General features: G+C 38.8%; 1 protein-coding gene across 1 annotated transcript in view; it reads left to right on the forward strand.

The window, feature by feature from the left end:
- The window catches only part of LOC118820565 (teneurin-2), a 113,308-nt gene extending 100,075 nt beyond the window's left edge, over positions 1-13,233 (forward strand). The window contains exons 4-5 of the mRNA XM_036588925.1: positions 9,948-10,219; positions 13,145-13,233. Coding sequence (XP_036444818.1) covers positions 9,948-10,219; positions 13,145-13,233 — 361 coding nt within the window. The remainder of the gene's footprint in view (positions 1-9,947; positions 10,220-13,144) is intronic.
- Positions 13,234-13,584: the final 351 nt, after the last annotated feature.

The raw sequence follows: 13,584 nt of genomic DNA on the forward strand, positions 1-13,584 counted from the left end.
CTTAACATAATGACACTGAAGAAAACTGAAAACGTATGATGGCGTCACCATTTATGATGACTTCAGGGGTACAGCAATTCACAAAATGTATAATTTAGCTGGTACTATATGGTAGCATCTCTATTCAGTATGTTTTTAATACAGCCATAACAAGGAGTGTCTATAAACATGCAGTGTGGTGATGTATTGATGGTATATTAATAATAAATGTGAATATGAGTAAAGTGAGTAAATACTACTGTTATTGTTTCCATTTTCAGTTTATTTTCATTCAACATTATTAAAGTGTGATAATTGCGACTTCAGATTGTCGCAGTGGACCTTTGACCTGATCTAAGTAGAAGGGCAGATCTTAGCGGTGTAGAAGTACTAAACAAAATCAGATGTAACTCAAACAAATCAAATGTGAATGAAGAAAACTGGATTTAACATCTCATCTTAACAACCTTTGGGTTTTCTTCTAGTTCCACTCTCTGACAAAAGGATGATGTATGTGCAGACTTGAGGACATGCCATTGCAGCCAACATACCAGCCGCAAGCTAATGTGCTATCCATGAGTTAACATGTTGGCCACAAGCTAACACACTAGCCACAAGCTAATATATGCTTACAAGGGATACAGTCCCCCATTGCAGTCATGACCTAACACTGCCACAAAGACACTAGCCGTAAGATAATAAATGCTTACAAGGAATGTGACCCCCCGTTACAGCCATGAGCTAATGCACTATCCACAAGCTACTATATTAACCACAAACTAACACACTAGCCACAAGCTATGTACGCTAACAATGTGTGTGCTTCCTGTAGCTATACCCTTCCTGCCCAGCTTTTGGAGAGCAGGACTGATCTGGCCTGATTGTGTGTTTGCTAGTTTATTTATTTATTTAGTTAGTTTTTCAATGTAAGCTCTATTAAAATAAGTACTTTATTTGCTCCAGTCTGTTGAATGCATTGATTGAAACTCGTGCGTATTGAATCGAAAGCCTGGTCTCTGACAATGCAAGACAATACACTGTCTCGTAACACTCTTAATCACCATCATGTTCTCCCATCATTTTTGGTCCGACATTAAACTTATAAATCGAGCATTGGGAGTGTTGAGGTAAAATCGTTTCATGGACAGAAACCCTCACAGATAAACAGTGACATTTGAAACTGCTAAAGCACTTGGGGGGGGGTTGGCTCTGTCACAGTTGCTATGTGCTTTTCCCAGCAGTATTTTAACCTTCTAATTTTTGTTCCACTTGTAGACTTTTTTCCCGCTTTACTGCAGAGAGTAAGGAGTGAACGTTTAACTTTGTCACTTTGTGTTGAAGAAAAGCTGAATTCTGAAAGGTTTTTCTTTTCAGTCTTTGCAGAGAAGCGAGGCGCTTTGGCATTCTGGCTTTGTAGTCCGGCGCTTTTCTCTGCTGCACTTGTGGCAGCCTTATTAGAGTCTTGGCCCGAGCCCACACCTGAGCTCTCTTGTTCTTTAAGAAGCTGTCTCATTATTGCGCCGAAGACAAACGGTAATGCAGTCGAGTGAACCTTGATTTCTCACCCCCTCCAGACCCTAATGGACTCTAATGCAGGTTTCCAGGGGGTTCATAAGCCTTGAAAATTAGCCTGCCGATGAAAATGGACCATTTTTCGATGAAAAGAGGTACTGCCTTATAACGTGAACAAAATAAACCCCTGCTGATAGAACGATTATCCTCAGACCAGTGAAAGGTTTTTTTTCCCTCCTTCTGAGGAAATAACGCACATAATCTGAAAGCTTTTGTTCTTATACAGTGCATGAAGTGGTATTTCTTAAAGATCTAGCCATCTCTTATGTGATAAACCTTTTGATCACTAAAATTTATCGACTAGCCCGAGCTTTGTACTTGAGTCTCTTTACCAATTTTGTCCGTAATGCTGTACAGCGTCCGTTGTCATGTCGTTGATGCTATTGATGCCATGTTCTACCAGTGAATGGACTGGATCCACAGAGTGACTTGTGAGTAGCTGCTTTCTTAACAATAGCTGTGGAAATGAAAGCAGAACATAAGTGGGCCATGACAGACCTAACAAAAGGTAAAGCTGTCTACTATCTTCACAGGATCAGGGATACACTATTAAAGTGTAGAGCACGCTGAAGAAGTCATAAATAAAAAGAGAGAGAGCAAGAGAGAGACAGGCAGGGGAAACAGCTGTTTGACAACCAGCCCAACCACTAAGCCAAAGCACAGCAAAAATGACCCAAATGGCCCACGGTGAAGCTGAAAATGGAGGAAGAGCAGTTCCACTAGCAGCAGCTATTTTCTCCAGCAGCTCAGTCAAGCGCATTGACATGATTCAGGGCATGCTGACTGCGTCCTCCCTCTGTAGTGCGAGTGTATTGATCACCGTGCATGGCCAGCGCTGCTGCTTGGCTAGAGAGAGAGAGAAAAAAGAATAAAATAAGAATAAAATAAGAAGTGCAAGAGAGACAATAATGCTCGAGGAGAGCCTAGTCTGGAGCGGAATTTTAAAAGGTCAGGGGTTTATTGAAATCTGGCGATTTGACATTTATGAAGTAATATAGCCCTTCTAAAGAAAATGTCTAGCGCTTTTTAGCAGGAAATAAGTGCAGATCTTCCAGGGAGTCTGTGCGACTTCCGCCGTGAGACCGGACTCCGCATGGAGACAAGCAAACGTACAGCCATGCGAGTGAGCAGGGGTTTTCGAGGGAAGAGAGAAAATGAGATAAACTTATTCCGTTTTATCAGAGTTATGAGCTTTCATTAAAGCCCTGTCCCCCCAGTGCACGGCGGAAAGCGGAAGCTTTCATCATAGCGTAAAGGCTACCAGTCTGCTCTCCTCCATTCAGCAGAGACCTATTTCAGGAAGCGAAATCTTCCAGCATCATTGAAGGGCGCGCTAACAACCGCAATTCATTCAGGCTCACGGAAGCTTTTCAGTTTCCACAGTAGCCCTGCTGGTTCTTTACTCTTTAAAAAAAATAAGGTGCTAAAAAGGCATCTTACAAGTGATGTCATTGAACAGTTACCTTTGGTTCTCTAAAGAACATTGCTTGGAATGAATACTTCAACATTTTTTGACCTAATGTCCGCTCTCTAAAGTCTTTAAAACCACTCCCACAACACTTGCTAGGTTGTGATTTTTAAAATTAGAGTGGTGGTTAAGGAAAGCGCATTGTAGCAATAACTCTGGGCTGGACAGCTAGTTTAGAGCTGGCATCTGAATATCCAGGACTTCAGCTCCAACAGTCCAGCTCTAACAACACCCATGATGAGAAATAAAATATTGGAAGTGCCATAAATAAACTTATTTGTCTCATTTTACACTCTGCAAGCTGAGACTGACTTCTTTGGCATTGATAATATAACATGTTATTACTGCTTCTTATAATGCAATAAGTTAACAGTTCGTAACACATAATAAACATGGCTGTAAAGTGTAATTTATTTTTATAAATACTTATAGCCTTGTTTATTATGCCTTATGAATGCATTATACCATGATATGAATGTGTTTATAGATGCTCATAGACATGTTATTCATTGGAAGTGTTACTGAGATGAGTTCTGGATCCTGGTGATTTTTTCAAACATACCTGCTAAACCTGATAATTAACTGATGAGATGAATCACGTATTTTCGAGCAGGCGCATGATTGAAATGGTTCACAGAGAACCATAAAGCAGGGCCAGCAATCTGTGATGTAATACAGTGTCAAGCTTATAACAATAAAAGACCCCTTTTTAGTGCTATTTCAAAAAGCTTTTAAATAGAACCATATACTACACATTCTCCATCAATCTCAAGAAACCTTTCACTATGCAAACAACCATTTAAGCATGCAAATAGTTTTTTGAGTGTTCGTGGTTCTATGTAGAACCATTGTCTTTACTGAAGAACCACTAGAATGTCCATCCTTATTTATACTGTTCTAGAATGTTCTCCTTCATTCACACTGAGAACCCTTCATTTTCACAATGTTCTAAGACATCCTACATCCACACTGGTCTGGAATGTTCTCAACATCCACAGTGTTCTAGGATGTTCTCCCATTCACACTGTTCTAGAACATTCTCTACTATTGTCACTGTTCTAGAATGTTGTTCTCCATTCACACAGGTTAATTGGGCCTGTCACTTTTTTGTTTTGGAGCATTTTAAAGCCAACTTCCAAATCAGAATGCTGGTTTTTCTTGGAGAACTGGGTCAGTGTGCCATGGCCTTTAGACTGGCGACCGTACTGCTGTGTAACAGAGCTCAGAGGGCTTCTGTTCTGTTCAGGGTGTTTCCAAGGCCTGTAAAGAGAAGACTGAAATGAAGATGTTCTGTCTCCCCAACACACACACACTTCCCTTTCCTCAAAGAAACTCCTGTTACCTGCTAGCATGTGAACACGGCCACGTTGCCATAACGACGGCTCCCGCAACAAATGACCTTGCCGCTCTCTCTCGTTTTAGCACCTGGTGAAAAGGGATATTCACTCTAATGCCCAGGGTGTCTGAGCGAGGGGGGAAATTGTGTCTAAACAGGCTAGGTGGTAGGGGAGCTGAAGTTCTTGCTTTTTTTTTATATATATAAGCACTCCAGGGAAAAACCCCCAGTTTGTCAGAATGCTGCCGGCTGGCTGTTCAGCTAGATGTTCTATCTCAAGTTTACACCTTGAAGATTTCTCCCTTTGGAGTGGGCATGCTAACATCAGGGATTTAGGTTTTTACTGAGAGAATTCTTCAGATGAAAACATGACCAGATTTAGTTTCCATGGTTTTTGTTTTTCATCCTTAGAAGTTTCGCTTTGTGGAAAAAGTGTGTGGAGTTTGCGAACTGGCCAGCAGTGCGGATCCGCCTTCCGAACTCACGGACGATCTTACTTTCTCTCAGAAATGTCAGGAGGATTCCAGTCATAACAGTAATCCTGTTCATTTTCCGTTGTAAAAGAGGGTGCAGTCTGTTAGTTCTTCTCCAGCAGTCTTCTTAGGAGTATGAAAGAAAGTAAGGATAAAAATGAACTGAGATCATGAGTTCTGATTATTATTTTGAATCACTCCACTTTTATTTACACAGCCTACGTGGAGCTGGCCCCTATTGGCTTCAGGTACTTCATGTCAGGTATGAAGTGCGCAGGTATGTGCCTCAGTGCACTTGTATGCATCTGCACTTCTGCAGTACATACAATTGTTCCCCTAACCCTCACCAACCTGCTGTTTATCAGTGCAAAAACTCCCTCCGACTGCCCTTTCCTCTGTGTGCTTGTGCATATTCTTAATGTGGATTGTGGAATTTCTTGTGCCTCATTGTGTGTAAGAGTGTATATGTATATGTTTAGCTTACAATTTAATAAACATATGGCTAGAATTTAAAATTTAAAATATTTACTGAAAAATAAATTAAGGCACATAAATTTTCTCTTAATAGGGATATAAATATTGATCAGTGATCGAAGTTGTGTGCAGTTATACCTGAAAATATAAAGTTTATGTAGACAATGTTAATAATATGTAGTGCCTACTTTATAACCTGAATTATTCAACATTAAAATCTAAGACTAAGTCATCACAGCATATTTTAACTGCTGGTTTTTATGTAGCTTAAAAGCACTGAAATATATTTAGGAACAACCTTGTCATTTTTGCAATTAGCTCTTCTTTTAATTAAATCATTTCACACTTTAGAGATTATAGAAGGTGATGGAAGAGAGATACTGAACTGTGCTCATGGCAGTGCCTGAGCTTGTGCGAGAAAAATTGTTCATTTTATTTACCTCTTTGCCTCACATATTTTATTCTGGGATATATATTAAACTAGGTGTGCACCAGTCATGAATTGTCTGGCCATTTTTTGTAGCCTTTTTCTTACCTAAAGCTCACAGTGTGTGGGCTAAATGGACACATGAAACATATTTCCACTACTTTCTATTAGCCAGAGTAATGTAAATGATTATCTGCCAAACTGGCATTTAAGTCCTTAAACTCAGACAAACTCAGTTGCCTGTTTAACCCTCTATTGCACGTTGCCTCAAAGTAACAAACCTATTTTCCACACTTTACAATGACTGTAGTCCCTCTGTTTCTCTGCATACTTTGTTAGTCTCCTTTCACCGTGTTCTTTAATGGTCCGTACCCTCCCAGGACCACCACGGAGCAGGAATTATTTGGGTGGTGGATCATTCTCAGCACTGCAGTGACACTGATGTGGTGGTGGTGGTGTGTTAGTGTGTGTTATGCTGGTCTGAGTGGATCAGACACAGCAGTGCTGCTAGAGTTTTAAACACTGTGTCCACCCTCTGTCCACTCTGTTAGACACAACTACCTTGTTAGTCACTCTACAACACTATCATTTCTATCCATTGTCATGAGTTGTGCATAATTATGCTGCAACGTTTGCAATGTTTGGGTTCATATTTGTTTATCAGACACTTCTAAGAAGTTAATGTAATTAATGGAAATTAATGAAAACTACTAAAAGGCTGAGACAAATATTTTATGGTGTTTCACACCTTTTATCCTGTGAGAAAATATTAGCTACAAGGAATATACATCTTATTACACTGCATATTTGCAAAGGGATCTATTTCGATTGCATAAGATTATTTAGATCAGTTTGAAAGCAGTTATAAAGCAGCAGCCATTATATATCTAAAGGTTTGCTGACACTTGCTTATCTAACATTTCTACTGAAATTAAGGGTATTAATAGGGAGATTTGCCCATCATGGCTGCAGCAACAGACTCTGCTCTTCTGAGAAGGCTTCACAAAAGATGTTGGAACATTGCTGTGAGGGTTTGATTGCATTCAGCCACAAGAGCGTTAGTGACATCAGGTACTGATGTTGAATGATGAGATCTGGATCTCGAACTCCAGTCCAACTCATCGAAAAGGGTGGAGTGGCACTCACTCACTCTAGAGAAAGCAGTTTCGATGCATCCCTCTGGCCGTCGCTTTTCTTTGGACATAATGACTTTAGGTTCACATGCGACTGCTCAGAGTGTCCCATTCTACTGACAGTTCTTATTGATGGAAAGTGTACAAACTGTGTTTGTGTAATTGAGTGCCTGTGTCAGCAATGGGTGCACCTTAACCCTTTAAATGGCCCAAGTTACCAAGGTACACACTTCTATAACCTAAGAATAGCTCAACCAGTTTGCATTGAAGTCCCTGTAGTTACTGAATAATAAGCCTAAGTATGTAATAAACCTGGATTTTGAGTGGTTAAAGTAACTGTATTCACATTAATTTAATAGGGTGTCTAGATACTTTTGGTCATATAGTGTGTCTGTACATATGTAAAGTTTCTGAGTTTATTTTTACAATAGCCATAAAACTTTGATGGCAGTGCCAGTTTTTAAAACTGCATTTTTTTCTATTCATTCATTTAAGCATGATACATTCTGTGTGTTGTGCTAGAACGTTGCCTTGGGTGCTCATTAGTTTTCTTTAATCACCTTTTTTGCTTTTGGAGGTGAGTGCTTTATTGCCACAAGTTTCCTCATAATTAATTCCCTGATAATTCCTTTGGAACCATTGATTTGTACCATTCTCACTTTCAGCTCTTACGTCAGATCTGCTTATGTTTACAGAGGAAAACTCTGCAGAATGGAATCTGGTTTGAGTCCCAGCTGTGCTACATACTTCTATAGCCAAGTCTCCCAGAGGGCACAGTTGGCTGTGTTCTCAAAAGCCCCCCTGTTTAGCAGTTTAGCACAGTCGGGCATGCCAGAGCTAATCGCTTTTTTGTGCCCACTTCCAGGCTTTAGTGACAGTAGGTTTGTCATGATTAAACACTATTTGGTTATCGCAGAGTTGTTGGATTTGGAGGTGAACTGAAATTGGAAAGCAGAAACATAAACATGTATACTTTCCCAACTTCAGGCAACATGCTGAATGGAGCTGATCTGGCTTGCCTTTGCCTACTTTGGCGTTGAAGTCAGAAGCTAGCTATTGGGAGGGCATATGTTTTTAAGCACTGAATCAGATGAAAGTTTTTGAAATATACAGCACTGTGCAAAAGTCTTAGGCACCCAAGAAAATTGTGAAACCGTGTGTTTCCCGTACACCAAAATAACATCAGGATAAATGCAAACAAACTTTAATGAAACTAATTTAATGAAGTAACCAATCCCAAATCAGATATTGGATGATGACTACTAATAAAACTGGGCTGCCTTTAGGAGAGGTTTGGGAATGTTTACATCAACACTCTAACATACGTAAAATCACCTTTTTGTGCTAATGATATTTGTATTTTGTTCTAATATTAGTGATTTTCTAAGCAAATTATTGCTTACTGCCCAGAAATATAGCTTTTAAATATAATTTTCTCAGGTGTCTAAAACTTTTGCACAGTACTGCTTTTGAAACAGTAACTGGAAGTAAAGAAACCAAATAAACTCAGTTGTTTGAAATATCTTTAAGTAGCATTTATAGTACAGTAAAATATGCAGTTTGTTTGAGCCAGTTTAATTAGAAATGTGAAAACTCAAGTGGCAGCTAATAAAAGAAATCTCATCATATTGTACGTTATTGTACTTTTTTTCTTACAAGCTTCTTATTAAAGTGTAAATATGTTATTAAAGTCATTTTAGTGTCGTCTCCAACCAGGTTGGTTTTATATTATTAAATGTAAAAGTGTAAACTACCGTTCATAAGTTTAGAATCACTTTCCAGCATCTTTTGTTATTTTATGTACAATAATAACTTAAACAGTGTAGATTTAAATACAATTATTATTTATTACAATCTATTCACTAACAAATATTTTTAAATGTTTTATTCAGTATTTCAAGAACTGTGAACAAGAACTCATTAAATGGTAAATAATACAATGTAACAATCTATCTCTATTCATTTTTTCTCAAGTTATTTTCTGCAAGATTTGGTCTCCGCTTGTGAAATATGGTGAATTCTGAATATTAATTTTATTATACATACATTCATTTACATTGAATGTATATACATGCATATTATACCCTATTTAATTTATTATACCTTTTATTATACCTGTTCTTCAGCTCAGTTAATCATTCTAACATTTCTTTATTTTTATTTATAGCTTCATACATTATCAAAAACAGATTCCAGAACTTTTAAACAGCCATTCCAAATGTTTGAATGGTAGGCATGAGCAGTACGCTAACACATTTAGTTTTGTTTTTTCTTTTTTTTCTGAATAACTTGTATTTGAGCAAGATTAATATTTCAAGATGAGTATTTGTAATGTAAACAACCTACAAATCACAGCTACAAATGAAAATGTAAACTTTGCTTTCCAGCACCTACTGTCTACAAACAGTTTGATCAAAAGTAGCATGAGCACAAATGTTACAATTTACCCCACAGGTGGGGTTAATTGTAACAGACTGAAAGGCTAATTGTAACAGTTGCTGAAAGTCTGGTAAATCAATGCAAACACAGTACATTAATAAGCTTTATGTCATTTGAACCAAATAACCTTTCTAACCTAACCTAAATTTGATTTGTGGAAGCGGCTCAAACAGGGTTTGTTTTTGACCCCAAAGTGGAAGAGCACATATCAGAATCTACAGCATATATCTTTTACGAAACTAACCCCACTGTATGGAGGCAGTGCTTTAGCCTGGCTGGCTCTGAGTTGCATCAAAATGGTGCTATATTGCAGCCACCAGGAGACTGATTAAGATAATGTAGGTGTGGATTCTGTAACTTATACACACAGCTCAGTTATGTAAAACGTTACTTTCTTCTGGGTATATCTCAAAAAATATTTTTCTGGTCACTGTGAAAATTCACAGATGATGTTGGTATGGGAATATAAGAGGACGGCTGAAGGCACATTTAACTGCGTACAACATCCACAATACAGTTTAGCCCCCTCTATCTCAGAGCTCAGTGCTTTCCCCTACTGAATGTCTGAAAACTTTCTGCCAACCCACATGCACCTGTCCTCCTCTATACTCAGTATGTTGAGTAGCTGATCTACTGTTTCAGGGAGCTTCACGTTGGCCGAGCTGGGTGTGTGTGAGCCTCCTCAGCAGCAGGGTGTGTGCTGCTCTGACCTGAGCCTGGTGCAGCGGAGCTACTCTCTGAGCACTGGCTCTGACGCCGACTCGGACCCTGAGGGTGTGATGACGCCGGAGCGCGCCGTCCAGCTGTGGAGCGGCCAGGGTCTGAAGTCCTGCCGCAGCTCAGGCCTATCCAGCCCTGACCACTCAGCATTGACCCTCACCGACTCTGAGAACGAGCACAAGACTGATGACGAGTCAGGTAGGAAACTCAAAGGAGTTAAAAATAGGGTTAAAAAAGAGTCAGTGAAAGGGGGCAGCATGCAAGAAAGAGGGTGTGTGTGGACAGTGAAAGAGGCAATGAGTGATGAAGAGATGGGTGCAATGACAGACAGGGATGAACTTAGCTCACTAAAGTCAGATCTATCATTTGTGACGCATTCTATCATTTTGACTCTGAAGAAGGAATGGCACAATTGTGTGGAAACCAGTCAAAAACTCAATTCTGGGCTGGTTTGGGGTTTTAATGGTTTCTGATCAAATAAAATGCGAAGTTTCGTAATGTGTCAGTGTTATAGTACAATAGATACATTTATTGTAAGAATTGTTTTGTTGCTGTCAGTACAAAACCACATATCTCCAAAAAAACAACATTACAGGAGAAGGAAAGAACTTTCAATATAACTTAATTTAACAAGACTTTATTGTAAGTCTTTATGGACTGTTTCCATTTGTCTGTTCATCAGAAAATTTTGGGGCTGGCATTTTCAAATTATGTAAATATATACAAAAATCGACATACAATGGTTTGTTCACACAATGCATGCAGTAATGTTAATGCATAAAACTTAAAATGCAGGTCTGGCTCAAAGTGACTCTGAGTCACATCTGATTATTTAGGTCTGTTGTTGCCTATGGTGGAAAAGGGCCACCAATGCACCTGAACAAACAGTTCAATCAGAAATTACATGACATTTGGATTTCTAGGAAATTGTTTTTGTAGGGAGAACCACAGTTATTTCACACTGTTTGTAAAATGCATGCAGTCCAGTCTACAGCCAATTCAGCTAATGGTAAGTGGCAGTAATGCAGGGTCAGCCAGCCCGGTCTCCAAGGCAGCGCACTCTGCAGCAGTCTGTCAGTGAGCAGTATGATGAAATTAGTCAAGAAACTCCACAATCAATAATAAAACTGGTTGTTTCTTGTTTCCTCAAACCTTCATGGTTAATACTTAATTAATAATATTTGATGATTATTGTCCTTATTGCTGACAGTTTCAGTCAGTGAGGTTGTTGTAAAGCATTACTGATTTTTAGCGCTCAAAGTTATTTAGAACGACTTACAGCTGTGGTTCCCAAACTGTGGTAAATCCAGATATTTACAGCTTTATCTTCATTCCATTAGCCAGCAGCACAATTACACAGGTACTTCTCTGATACCTCTGATACCTCTTCTTTGCCACCTCTGCGCTTCACTGTCTGATGCCTGAGCAAGAGAGCCTTTCTGAAGTTACTATGAGCAGATGTTTGAATACTGAGTTTTTTCAAAAAACAATGAAAGATGTCTGGATAGTGTTGCATGCAGAGTATCATATCCTGGCAGACTGTGCTGTTACGACATCCATACAGGACACCGATCTGTACAGTGATGTCTGTCTCTATATTTATGAATCTACTTTTACCCAGGGCGTGTGTTCAGGAGTGATAAATGAGTGCTGTATTTATAATATCCAGCACATGGCAGATCCGTGCCATATTAGTTAGATATTTTTATCTTCATTTTACATTATTTGTATCAAAAGTCACGTTGGTGATTTCCTGTGCTGCTGCCTTTGTGATTACAAATGAAGAAAGCTCACTGGCTTTAGAAGCAACTCCAATATTATTTATTTATGCAGTACTATTCAGTACATCCGGTGTGATGTGTCACTGCATCATAAACAGGTTTGCTGTATTAAGGGGGATTGACTTTATAAGGATAAATGTCTTACATGTACACAGTGGCAGTATATATGTGTGTGTATAAGGAGCTAGAGGGGGTATGCAGCAGAAGATTTAAAATCTGAGGGAGTGCAGGACTGTAAAAAGTTTGGAAACCACTGATTTACAGTTACTAAATGGTTTATTTAAAAATAAATACATGTGCTAATATATGTGGCATGTACTTCCAAACATTTCAAAAATCTTCATCAAAGCCCCAAACATGGTTGTAATGACACACTAATTTGAATTGCCATACACAGTTTTTGATTGTATGTGCAGTGTATTTCCTGTTATGAGCTCTTATCTTTTCATACCATGTATCAGTTTGTCTGTCCCTTTATGACATGCAGTCCTGTGCCAAATAGACCATCTTTCATTTATTTAGTTTTCAGTCAAAGCTGTCACCAATGTACAAGTTAATTTTTCAATAGATATTTCTGAAGAGATTACATTTAAAATAGTCCACTTGCACAAGACAAGGAAAAGCCAGTGGAAGATAAGTGGGAAAACTGGAGGTCAAAAAATAAAGGATATAGAGAAAATTTAACTTTTGCCCACTCCTTCCACTGTGAGAAGACAGGATGTACCTATCAACAAACCGATACTCAGACAAGAAAATAGATGTAAAAGCAAAGAACAAAAGAGGAAATTTTGCGAATCAAACAAAGAAGCTGCCGGTGTTCTCAGAATAATGGACTGACCACCCCACAGTCCAGTCCTTAGCATCACTGAATGTGTTTGGGATTACTTGGATCGTGTGAAGCAGATAATGTAACCAACTTCTAAGACTGAACTTTGGAGGTGTGGAAAAAATGTCCTTAAAGATTTGTTTAAAAAATCTGAAAGCGAGTTAAACTTAGTTACAGCTACAGTCTTGATAATTTACACTGGAGCCTTTGAAGCTGTGAAGTTCTCCCACATTTGGTGCTTGTTATCACATGAATGGAAATGAAAAAGAACATACTGCACCTGCTGCACATTTTTCTTGATTAATTCAAGAGTGGCGTTTGGTTAACGTTGCCATGCTGATTGCTGTGCACTGAACTGTAGTGCTTGATGTTATGGTAAGTTACAACAAGCTGTTATTTTGAAACTATGATTCGTGTTCATAAAAATCAAAATGCCCATGGAGAAATGATGTGAGTTAAGTCTTCTTTGGTCTTTTGATCTTTTTATCGCCTTTTGATCTGCTTTGATCTTGCTAGCGTGGCAGCTGCAGCCTTGGGAATATGCCGGTATTGCCAGTGTTCAATACCATCAGTATGACAGTGAGACAGAGTGTTATGCATCGTAAGGACATTTCTGATGACAAACAGGGGGCAAACAAAATGGATCTTCAAGACACTGCATCCTTTTCACTCGTGCCAAGTCTAGGGACTCTCTGTGGTGTGGAGTATATCCTCTTTCTAAAAAATACATCTGCTTACTTTCAATTAGTGCATCTGTCACTTGTTTCATTTCTTTGTTATGTTTTAATTCATGTTGTACATGGTTTTCTTTATTTTCAGTCTTTGTTGTATCTAGCATGTAATCCTTTTTTAGCCTGTGCTTTTCTAGTCTACTGAACTGACTGAAGTCTACTGAAATGAAATGTTGCAAGTTATAGGGCTTAATAACATATGTAAACGATACCAGAAAAGTTCTT

This window comes from Colossoma macropomum, unplaced genomic scaffold (assembly GCF_904425465.1).
Source record: "Colossoma macropomum unplaced genomic scaffold, Colossoma_macropomum, whole genome shotgun sequence".
Lineage (NCBI taxonomy): Eukaryota > Metazoa > Chordata > Actinopteri > Characiformes > Serrasalmidae > Colossoma > Colossoma macropomum.